Source organism: Hetaerina americana, unplaced genomic scaffold (assembly GCF_022747635.1).
Source record: "Hetaerina americana unplaced genomic scaffold, ioHetAmer1.1.p SCAF_5, whole genome shotgun sequence".
NCBI lineage: Eukaryota > Metazoa > Arthropoda > Insecta > Odonata > Calopterygidae > Hetaerina > Hetaerina americana.
Genome location: NW_027287095.1, coordinates 76,792 through 89,645, shown reverse-complemented (window position 1 = coordinate 89,645; position 12,854 = coordinate 76,792). Strand labels below are relative to the sequence as shown.

The following is a 12,854-nucleotide window of genomic DNA, read 5'->3' as shown; positions in this document are numbered from 1 at the left end:
TGAGCATTACATCAGGGGGCATGTTGCTGCAGAGCAAATGCATTTCATCAATAGAATTCTATATAATCCAGCATAATTTTACTCAGAAATTATTCTTTGGGGATCATTCTTCAGCAAAGATGGCTTACAAAATTAGTACGTACTAACTTCACTTAACAAATGTGCCTTAAAAATTGGTTTCAAGACAACTTATTGTCACTAATATACATATTATAGTAGTCACACATTTTGGCAAAAATCCTTCACTCTGGGTTAAACTCATTCATAAGGACCACAATTTTGCTGATAGTGTAAATTTCTTGGATGGTCAGATTGAATCATCCCTAAAATTATCCTTTATTGACAACTTAAAATCTTAACTGAATAAAACTTTTCAAGCTGAGATATTTGTTTTTTAGTGCTAGCTTAAATATCCTAAAATATATTTATAATTCAAATTTTCAATCTTGATTATCACAAGGTATTATTCCGGGGTGGCACAAGCCATAGCAAAAATATTTTTTAAAGTTCAGAACCAGGTCATAAGAGCTATTTTAAACCTACCTTTCAGACACTCCTGAACCCCTCATTTTCATGAACTACAAATTACGCCACTAGCTGATCTTTATGCATACAATCTAATCTTATTTGTTAAGAATAACATGCATATAAACGAACAAAACCTAAATATCCATCATCATAATACACATACTAAACATGACATACACATTGATGCAAAATTGCCTGATTTGAGTGGTGAGGGACAAGACTACCAAGGAACCAAATGATTTAACATGCTTCCTCCAGGTCTGGTAGCATCTCCTTCAAATAATGTCAAGCGAAACTTAAAGCATACTTGCTTATTAAACCTTTGTACTTTGTGGATGAATTTTGTGCATTATGTAAAGAGATGTTCTTGTTTGAAAATATCCCTCTGTAATGTAAATAAACTTTATTCCGATGTGATGTATAGTAAAAAATTGACATACATTTCTTTTATGATGGAACCTTGCTGAACTGGCTTACGTTGAATAAAGCAATAAATAAATAAACAAAAAGTCAAATTACACTTGTGAAAATGGTTATCTTCTTGATTTGAAGCCATTCATATTTCCACAAATCCACACATATGATTTGCATGTTTTCTTTAACAAACGAGAAAATTTTAAAAAAGGATTTCCATAATGTAGATTGCCTCGCTGCCACTCAAGTAACAAGAAAAAAATGGACTATTAAATTTTTCTGAAAATATTGCACATCTATAGATACTGTCTCTGAAAATAACTTGGGTAAATAAGAAATGAAATAAAGAGACAACTAGAGATTAAATTCCTTGAATAGGGTAAGTAAATTACTTTGAAGATACTACTAACAAATAGAACCAAACCCAGTTACATAAAGCAGATCGCTCAGCCAGGTTTTCCATGAGGGAATGCCATAGTACTCCAGGTTAGAATACTTTAATCACAATGTTGGCCTGCACTGAAATCATTAAGAAATCAGATCGCAATAGCAGACCAATTCAAATACATACGATCCGCATAATGAACATTGAAGCAGGCCACAAAAGTCCCAAACTCTCTGGAAGTCTCCGAGAACTTATATTGTGATGAAATTAGAGAGAACGCATATGGTCCAGAATATGCCCTTCAACCCTCCACTTTAGTAATTAAGAACTTATACGTCATCATTATACATTTTAAGCCCGTATTTATGCAGAAAAACATATTTTGATGTAAATCTTAACTTGGATGGATATGAGCATTCATTTATTTTTACATTATATATATTATTATTATTAGGTAATCTACCGGTAAAGGTAGGTTTTTGGATGCACATAATTACTTATTAAATAATTTGTGACCCCTAGCGAAACACAACATCCTACTCTACATCAGGTCCCTCTTCAGCTCTGAGTACTTTCTTCCTCGCTTCATCCCATCCAACATCCCTATCCTGTTCCTTCCCTTTCCTCCTTTGCCTAACATTCTCCCCTCAATTACAGTCTTCAACATCCCACTGCCGGTCAATACCCCCTTCATCCACAATTCCTGCCTCCATAGGATTTCTCCCAACAAACCCCTCTCTTCGCCCACCATACCAAGTACTTCCTCATTTGTTTTCTTCTCTGTCCATTGTCCTGTTTCCGCGCCGTACATAGCTACGCTCCATATCAAAGTTTCTACGAGTCTTTTCTTAACATCCTTACTCAACGTCCCTGTCATCAACTCCCTCCTCCTTGTGAAAGTCTCTTTGCCTAGCGCAATTCTTCTCCTTACGTCCCTACTACTTTGACCGTGTTGGTCCAAAACACTACCGAGATACGTAAACTGTTCTACCTGCTCTAGTTTTTGCCCTCCTATTTTAATGTTTAGCTTAGGCTTTTTCTTTCTAGAAAATCGCATAACCTTTGTTTTATTAATATTGATTCTCATCCCATACTTGTCGCACTGACTTTCCAATTAACTAAGCAATGCTTGCAACCCCTTGGCTGACTGACAAACTAAAGCTCGGTCATCAGCAAACCTAACTGATTTTACGAATTCCCCACCCACTTTCATTCCTACCTCCAGTTCTTCCCTTGCCTCTTTAATCATTTCCTCTGCATACAGGTTGAACAGCGACGGTGATAATGGGCAACCCTGCCTTACACCTCTTCCAAACACTGCCCATGCAGACTCCCTGTTCCCCAATTGCACCTGTGCAGTCTGAGACATGTACAGGTTACGGATTAGCCTTCGTTCCCTCCAATCTATTCCTATATTCTGCAATATACTCATTAGATATTCCCAATTTACTCTATCAAATGCTTTTTCGAAATCTACGAAACAGGCGAATACCTCCTGGTTGTGTTCTATATTCCTCTCGATTAATAATCTCATTACTGCAATGGCATCACCCGTATCTCTCCCCTTCCTAAACCCAAACTGATCATCCCCTAAGTAATAATTTGCCCTACTCTCTATCCTTTTGTCTATGAACCTGAAAACAACTTTAGCTTCGTGGGATATCAAACTTATTGTCCTTTAGTCCTCACATGATGTAGCCTTTACCTTTTTTGGAATAGGAATTAAAACTGATCTCATAAAGTCTTCCGGCCAGATTCCTTCCTCATAGATACTACAAATCAGCCTGAATAGCTTCTTCCTCCCACATTTTAGTAGTTCCGCAGGAATGTTATCCACCCCCACGGCCTTATTTATTTACATCTCCCTTAATGCCCTTTCTATATCATCACCTAGTATGCCTGGACCTAAGCTATCTTCATCTACATCATATTCTTTTTCAATGTCTAACTTTGTTGGTCGAGGTTCTTTACCATACAGTTCTTCTATATACTCCTTCCATCTCTCTTGGATCTTTCCTGTGTCAACAATTACCTTAACTGCCTTCTCTCTAACTGTTAGCATAGATATCCCTTTCTTACTTCCCGATAACGATTTAACTTTGCTGTTCAGCGCACCGATTTTACCCTTCCTCTGCAGACTTTCCATATCCTCGCACTGCGTCTTCCACCATGCTTCTTTTGCTTTATTAGTTGCCCGCCTCAATTTATTGTTTAATTCTTTGTACTTCATTTTGCCTAACTTTGTATTTACATTCTTCCATTTTCTCCGCTCATCCATCTTTGTAATCATCTCATCTGTGATCCATGGTTTCCTAGTCCTTTAATAGTGTCTTTGCTGCTTTGGACAACCCTTTCTTGATACTTGCCCATTTTTCTTCGATAGTACTTAGCTCTTTGCCATGCTCCAAGATTTCCTCTACCCCCTGTTTGTATTCCTTCCTTTTCAAACCATTTAATGCTTCTATATTCCATTTTCTAACTCGCCGCCCCTGCCGTATATTTTTGAAACGGAAGCTACATTTCATAACAACTAAATTGTGGTCAGAGTCTGCATCCGCTCCCGGGAAGCTGTGCGAATTTATCACACTGTTCCTAAACCTGTGTCTAAACAGGATATAATCTAGCTGATACCTTTCTTAGTCGCCTGGCATTGTCCATGTATTCCTGCATCTTTTGTGGTGTCTAAACCAAGTATTGGTGATGACTAACCCCTGTCTCCTACAGAACTCAACTGCTTTCTCCCCGCGGTCATTCCTCATGCCTACACCGTAGTCCCGCACCTCATCACCATCTCTTCCTTCGCATTCCAATCCCCCATCACTATCAAATGTTTCCCTGCAGGAACACACGTGATTATGTCCTCTAACTGATCATATATCCTATCGACCCCTTCTTCCTTATGGTTGCTCGGTGGCATGTATACCTGAATAATAACCAAGTTCGTCGGTTCTGCTGTTATCTTTACTAGTAATAATCTATCCGTTACCTGTTCTATGTTGACTACACTTCTTCCTATCTCTTCATTTAATACTATGGCAACCCCTTGTTGGCTCTCGTCCCCGCCGCTGTATATTATTCTATAATTATCACTCTAGTAATCCCCACTATCCTTCCATCTCACCTTGCATAGACCTAAAATATCTATATTTCCCCTTTCCATCTCTTGCTTAACATTCTTCAATTTCCCTGTCCTCATCATTGTCCTAGCATTCCACGTTCCTATTCTAACTAATTTGGTCTTCTTCTCCTGCGTCTTCTGTCCTGCTGCTGCCGGTTTTCCCTTGCAAGGGTTTCGTGGGATGACGATCCCGGAAGCCTTGCCTCCCCTGCTGGCGGGCACGACAAACGTCCAATTGGGCTGAGCCCCGTAGTTTCCAGGACTCAAAATCTCTGTATTGTGCATCATTTAAATCTTGGGAATGATAATTGAGGTGGTTTCCTGTTGCCTTCCTCAATATTGTTTTTAACGTGACACCATCACTTACTGGCCGCCCCACTGGGGTCAGACGCCATTGCAGCCGCCTCACTGAGGAACAGACGCTGAGTGGACTACCTTTCGTCTGACTCCTAACCTTTGACCTACCTGGCATGGGTGACCCTACCAGGAGCAAATATATATATATCTGAGTTTCGTGACGACGACGACAGCCGTGCTGTCGAAACGTCAAATAACAAATTGTGAGTGTCCTTTCTTTGTGTTTCTATATTCTAAAAATCTAAATCTGTGTTTTTACATATATATATTTTTTTTTTTTTTTTTTTTGAGAGCACTTGAAGTGTTGGGTGGGACCTTTAACTGCGGACCCCTTGGCGCCTTTCAAAATGCCTTGGCTAATGCTGATGCTGGGTTTCTCTCCCCTCTTCCTCCCTCCCAATCCATCCCTAATGGCACAAATAACCTCAGCTGTCGGTTGCCTCCCCTAAATCTACTACTAGGAATATTGAATTAACACAGGAAGAAAGAATGAAAAACTTAGGATTTCCACAGCAAATACTGAAATATAAATTCATTGATTTGAAATCGCTTGGAAAACATTTCAAATAAGTTCTATTGTTTCAGGCTTCACTTCGTGGAAGTAATTGATATCCATTATTGAAATAGAAAGAAAGACTCGTACTTTTCCACAGATTTTATTATACGGCACGACTCGTACGCATCGTGCCGTATAATAAAATCTGTGGAAAAGTACGAGTCTTTCTTTCTATTTCAATAATGGATTTCAAATAAGATAAAAAATTCAGTAAGGGTCCTAAGTCCCCATTTCCCATAAAATTGAAGATGTTACTATTTGTAAAAGAATGCCAAAAAGCACTCTCCTATTTGCCTAACTCACTAACACTCACTGGGAATATTTAAAGACTATCTGAAATGCCATTACAGGTTACAAAATTTGGAGAATAAGAGAATATTCTATAGAATGGCATTCTGGAATGTTATCCCAACAATATAGTCTCTATTAAAACATGGAGTAACTGTGATCCCACCTATATCCTCTGATTTCAATGTAAGAGTAGCAACAAATAAATATTAGATACCATGTTAGAGCCTTAGTACCACAATCAGAGTTGGCCTTTATGACAATAGACTAGTTTAATACAAGAATTATCCCATGAGTATTCCACAAAATATTGCTGAAAGTAATATTTATCCATGTCATACATTTTTTGTAACAACATAATTTTAATTGACAAGGTATAGTACATTTTGTTTGCACTTCCTTTTGACTGTTATTTTTAAATTTTAACAATTTCAACAAAACGCTCTTTTCCAAAGAGATCAAGATGAACACTTTTAAACTGTAATTGAAACTTAGAATTTTCTTCATCACAAAACCACTTCTGTAGAAGAGCAGGATGGCTTGAATCAACTTCAATAAACAACACTCCCTCACCACCATCAACTGGGGATGAATCCAGAACTGTGGATGAAAACTTGATCAAGGGAAGTATAATTTTCAATCCATCTTTTCCTCCATCAAGTGCTTTCAGGTCTTCATATCTATAATACAAATACATTAGCTGAGAGTGACATGCTTTAATATCATTAAGTACTATGTGTTTTAGCCTAAGTTAGAAAATTACATTTATCACTACATTTGCAAGAAACTGAAGATCTTTGCATAACCAGTCACAGAAATCAAACTGAAGGTTGGTTTGATAGGTAAGGGTAGATTTCACCTTGTACCAAGCCCTATATGGCATCGGAAGTTAATGCATCAGGGAGACACGGCAATTCCTTTCCCTGTGCAGCCATGGTTTCTCAGGCGAAACTAGTACCCTCACTCATAATTTTGAGGAAATATTGTACAAAGATTGGGGAACACTAGTGGAATGTGGATATTGCGCCACCAAATGTGCATATAGTATCAAAAAAACATTTGTCTTTGGATAGCATTCTTACACATATGTCCCACATATATGGGACAATTAATATGTATATGTCTCATCTTTATATTTTCATTAACAATGCATTTATGAGTTTCGTCACTCTCTCAAAAGCTGTGCAATAATTAAGCATAGAGGAAATGAATAAACTCCTTTAATGGGTAGAGGGGGAGAATGAAGGTTTATGAAAACCAAATCCCAATGATTCAATTCATTGATATTGCCAAAGAGCAGAGACGAGTTGATGGAATTGCTTTTAGAAATGGAATGCTAAACACCCAGGGAATGAATTGGCAACAGTTCTTGCTACCTAGAGAGAAGGATTGATTGATGCCAGATGTATTCAATAGATATTCCTATGGAGGTTTTACACCAATGTAACAGAGAGCATGCAGTAATCATTGCAACTCTAGTTACAGCATGAAATAACCGTTCCTTGCCCGCATCAATGCTGTTACCCTTACAAAAATTACTGCTCCTCCTCCTAATTTCCAAATGAAATGCCACTGCTGTTGCAAGTGCCATAGTTGCTGCAAGTTACCAAGCGATCTCATCAGAAAACAAAAAAGATGAATTTTGGAGCAGTACAAGTGCTACACATGTTTTGTTAACTCTTTGTGGACAAGAGGAATTTTCGAAAATTTTACCACGACCAACATTAATATTTTACAATAATTGCAAAACAAAAGTAATCCATTTATTGCAAAACCGGATACAAGCAAACTACCACTCATTTAAACTATCAAGGCAGCGCCACTGTGTATATGAGATTAGTTGCACATGAGGTCAGTTGAGATAACTTTTGATGGGAGATTCATATATATAGGCCCTTGAATTCAATTTTTAAAAACCTTAAAACCATTTTGAAGAGTAATAAACAGGAAACAATACACACCTCCAGTCTGCAAGAATTAAACTAGCAGAGGTAGGTATTAATCTGAATGCATAAAAAGCATAAATGATGAAATTCACTCTTTTATAATCTATACAAGATTGTCCAACAACACAACCTAGGTTTTGTTACTGAGGAACATTATCAGGTAAATAACAAAGTGGTTTGCCTTAGATTGGATTTGGAGGCCAAGATAGTAGTCGAGTGATTTATGGGAAGGAGGGGGAAGGAGAGGAGAGAGGGAGGAAAGGGGTGCCACATGGTTCAACATCTGCAGTTTTGTGGCTCAGGTATTTCGCAAGGATGAGAGATGTGTCCATTATTTAAAACACTGTCCCTTATTTAAACCACCACTGTCCATTATTTAAAACAATGATATCTAGTAACTGCACTAATTTACATAATTCTCTTAAATATCAAATACTTACAGCAAAATTTCTGGTTGTAGATGAAAAAGATCACGATTAGGAACATATGGTGGATTACTAACCACCATATCAAATTTTTTAGGTAGCTCATCATCTAATTTACATGTTGAGATGCATGAAGTGATTTCTCCATCATCAGTCAATTTTGCCCACCAAATTTTGACTCGATCATTTAAGTTCAGAGATGATGCATTCTTCCTTGCCACACTACAAGCCAGGTCACATTGATCAATAGCTGTACACATTACCTTGAAAAATTTAAAAGTAATATTAAAGCAAACCAAAGTTTAAAAGATATTAACAATGACTATATATTATCTTAGGAACTTAATTATAAATTATAAAAAACAAAAAAAGATGAGGCAAGCTAGCTTAGTTATAGATAGGGAATGCGATATTGACAAGGTTAGATCGACTCCAGGGGCACTCGATAATGAGATAGAAAAAACACAACAGGAAACAGGCAGAAGATCCTCCAGGATAATTGGAGTTTGCATATTTCCTTGATTAACATTTGATACGTTTTTACAAAGTGCAATAATGCTCATTGAGTGTTAATAGAACTTTTTAGGGGGACACTTGCATATTTATTATGACATTCTATCATGACAACCTTCAGGAATCCTGAGGGTTGAAAAAGCCTGAAAACATGGAATATTTCGGGAATCAAGTCTTGATTCTGTTTTTGTGCATTATGCTTTTTCTATAGCTTCTTTGGATACCTACAAGTTAAGTAGTGAAGGAGGTTATAAGTTGTAAAGTTGGATGCTAGCATAGATATTCATCCACAAAACCTAACTCACACTTTCTTCATGCATTTGAAAGCTAACCTTTATGTTTTCCTTAACCTCACCTCTCACCTTCACAATGCAAACCTTAAGGATGAGGGTTGGCGATGACCAGGTCTGACTTGATTCTTACCTTATTTTTCACTTATCTCTTATCTTTTGTCAAAGCTAACCATTGTCACCTGCTCACTGTAGTTTATTCCACTTTTGATTTCTAAGGCTTTCTTAGACATATACCTCCTATCAGAAATAAGGCACCTTTCATTCACATTGATATTTAGTCACTGACGATGGTCACCAGTTGACTGAAATATTGCTATATATTAGAGTGCCTAATTTTTAAAACATTTTTATAAACATAGGAGTATCTTATATTAATATCATTCCAATTTTTATGGTGACACATCGCAGTGAGTTTTAATTAAAATTTTCAAATGCAATCCTTGAAAGTCCATGCATGCAAATTAATGCAGTTTAGTCATTTTGTATCCTCTTCTCTAAGTTAAGTCTGACTGCCATAAAAATGATGTGCTAGCAATGAAAACAAGGTTGACACAATCTAACGAGATTTTTTGGAGGGAAAAAGAACTAAGTTGGTAAGTTTCATAATCTATTAACCGAGAGCAAGAATAGGTTTTTTACACCCAAAATGCTTCCAAATTGAATTCATTTGGCTGTGCCATCCGTTTCAAATTCTACTCCCAGACAGTAACCTCTTCTCTAAATACTGTCGACAATTTTCCCTTCTTCCAGGATTATAGCATGAATTAATTTTCCTCCATTATATGAAGAATTAATTCCTAAAATTCAGGGGACAAATTCAATTTGTTCCATGTTTCATGAACTTCCATTTAGTTGAGTTTAGTTTATACCATCAAATTCATCCATTATATTGCTCTTTTAGATGTTCAGTTAACCTTACTTATTTATTTACTTAATGACTTCATTGGGGCGAGATTGAGACTTTACAGTACCTTCTTCCACCTAACCCCTACATATTACATTAAAGACAATTACAAACACCCAAGCCCTAGGTGAAGGTAAAAACCATCTATGTGGGAATCTAACCCACGACCTCTGAGTTGGCAGGCGAGGACATTACCCCACCGCAACAGATTGGCAATTTTATGGAAGTCTCCCATTTATGGTAGGTTTTTGATGGACAGAGACTAATTCCCATTTCATTTTCCATGCCTAACCAGACAAAACCTGGGTCCTTACAGTACAATAATCCCTTCAACAGTGTGCTTTCTCCTACTATCCATTTCCGTCAACACGCTTATCTTTTCCAACCCATTACTCTTAGTGTCCAATGTTCTCTATCATCAAACCAAATGGCATGCATTCACTTTTCTTGCCCCCTTTGGATCTATCTTAAAAACCTTCTCTCCTGCCCTACCATCCCTTCTTTGTTTGTTTTCTCTTCCAACCTTAGGTACGCTCAAACCTCAACAACCTCCAATGAATGCCAATCACCTTGCCTCAAAGATCAAGTTTCTGCACCATACAAAACTAAGATCCAAATTAAAGTTATAGCAAACCTTTTCCTAAAACCGTTAATAAATGTGCCTTTCTTTAACTCTCTCATTGTAAAAACTTTTTTGGCTGATGTAATTCTTCTGATGTCCTAACCATCTAAGTCCAAAATATTTTCCAAGATAGATATAATGTTCCACCTGCTCTAATTTCTGTACACAACTTTTATTGATTCTCATTACATACCCATCATACTGATTTTCTAATTGCTCAACAATAATTGTAACCCTTAAATCTTATATTATGAGGTTGTGCCTCAGGGACAGAGCGTGAACAGTAAGTTTTACATGAAGTCCTTAAAACACTGCAGAAAAGAGGGCACTGCGTAAGGAAGGAGTTCTCTGTCAAAGGGGGGCTGCACCACTATAATGCACAATCTCACACTGCCTTCCTTGTAACAGAGTACCTGGCCAAGCAAAAGGTGGCAACGCTGCCTCACCACCCTATACCCACTACATGGCACCATCAGACTTCTTTATGTTGCCTGGAATAATACGGAGCTTGAAAGACAACCATTTTGGGAATGCTGGATACCATCAAAGATGCATGACAAGGTGCCTGAATGAGGTCCCTCACAATGCCTTCCATACTGCCACGGGCAGAGGCAGTGGTATCAGTGTGTTGACGAATAAGGTTGCTGTTTTGAAAAAATTTAGTAATTTGTATTCTAATCTGCTATATATATTTTCCCAAGATTTATTCCACTTATTTTTGGATAAGACCATTATATCAGTGCCATTCAGGATGCCAATGGCACAGTTCTTTGGTTGAAAAAAAGGAAGGAATCTTTTGATTATTTTTAAGATGAAAAAGAAATTCGCATGTTAGAACTGGAAAAAGGGAATTCCGTCGCCGATGTTGAAAGAGGAGAATTATAAAAGCCACAAAGTTTCAAATATAAATCTTTTAAGTAATTTTTAGGCAACAATTTGAACATGGCCCTATGTATATAGCCGCCCAATACGAGGGCGTTACAATGAGCTATTATGAATGTACCTTTGAACTTTCATGTGCTAGGGCTAAACTTATTGCTCCACTACCGCATCCCACTTCCAGGACATTGACAAGACCAGACCTCTTCGACAGTCTCTCTAAAATCAAATCCACTAAGTTCTCAGTTTCAGGTCTTGGGATAAATACAGGTGGAGAGAGGGTTAAATTCAGCTGTCTAAACTGCCATTCTCCAATGATGTACTGCAGAGGCATCCTTCAGAAAAACAGTAGAATGCAAACAAATAATAAGATAAAAGAGGGTAAAACACTTCCCGCGGTAAAAGTTAAAACGTTTTCAATTCACACTCTGATATTCTCAATATTGCAACATAGTGATGTTCTGTGTTCTTGAATATGAGCAATATTCCATTTAACTATTTTAGTAAGTTTTCAATTTTTTTAAAAGGATGACAATTTTTTTCTGTATAAATTTTAGAATAATGCTATCAATAATAAAAATAACCCTACAAAATCACCTCCTAGAATACGACTTGAGCTGTAACTTACAAATTACCTAGCTAATCGGCATTCACACAGCTTTTTCAGAAGTTCTATTTGCTCTTCCGTCAGTGGATGTTCCTGATGACAAAGGTGTCGATAATCCTGCGGAGTTTTATAAAATCATTTGCCTGGATATCACACACAGACACTTTTTTAAGGAAGGAAAATTATATCCGTAATAATCACCTTTGCAAGAACATGAGACAAAATAGTTTCAATTGACTCACGAGGCTCACTTATTCTTTCAATTTTAAACTTCTTAAACCACTCCCTGTAAGCATCACCCATTGAGTAACGAACACCAGAGGAATCATGCGACCATACCATCTTCGCGTTCCGGTGAAATAAATTGGAGTAGGGAACCGCTATCGTACTAGTTACACTGGCAACGGCTCTAACCCCACGTCTGGTAAAATTTAAACAAAACATTTTCAACCACGAAAGTTTTCTAGTTTTTTTTCAGTTAAAGGATATCTGCTCATAGTGTTCAAGGCAAAATAATTTAGTTAACTGTCGTTCAGTTTTTAATATATATGCTACTTGGTTTTGTGCACAATTTATGGGAGTCATCTACAAATTTTATTGAAGGTTACTTTCAACAGCTCCTTTTGAGTTCACTTTTATATATTTCCGCTGGATCAGTCTGTTCGGGGGCAATTGAGAAAATAGACCTCGATGAGAAATCTCGTCACCCTCCAGAACTTTTCAAAATAGGGTATCACTTAAACTTGAACATTTATTTAAGAAAATGCTCATGACAGTTGGAACAAAGCTGTATCCTGACACATTAAACATTAAGGAGCATGTACTTAACTCCAGGCGCCTCGTGATAACGGAGCTGAATTTGGACATACTATACAGAAATACTGCCATCTATGTAGCTAAGAATAAGGAACGAACAGATGAACAGATGTCCGAATGTAAATATTTGATATTGGAGATAACTTCTGCAAACATTTTGTGCAGTGGTTTTTCAATATCATTCACCTCACATAAATTAACTG

The 12,854-nt window shown here is 37.2% G+C and overlaps 1 protein-coding gene across 1 annotated transcript; it reads right to left on the bottom strand.

Moving 5' to 3' along the window:
• Positions 1–5,915: 5,915 nt before the first annotated feature.
• On the bottom strand, positions 5,916–12,744 carry HemK1 (HemK methyltransferase 1). The gene is made up of 5 exons (XM_071591964.1): positions 12,037–12,744; positions 11,864–11,952; positions 11,353–11,563; positions 8,033–8,280; positions 5,916–6,326 (listed from the first exon to the last, which is right to left on the bottom strand). The coding sequence occupies exons 1-5, from the start codon at positions 12,277–12,279 to the stop codon at positions 6,062–6,064; spliced, it is 1,056 nt and encodes a 351-aa protein (XP_071448065.1). The 5' UTR covers positions 12,280–12,744; the 3' UTR covers positions 5,916–6,061.
• Between the last annotated feature and the right edge of the window lie 110 nt (positions 12,745–12,854).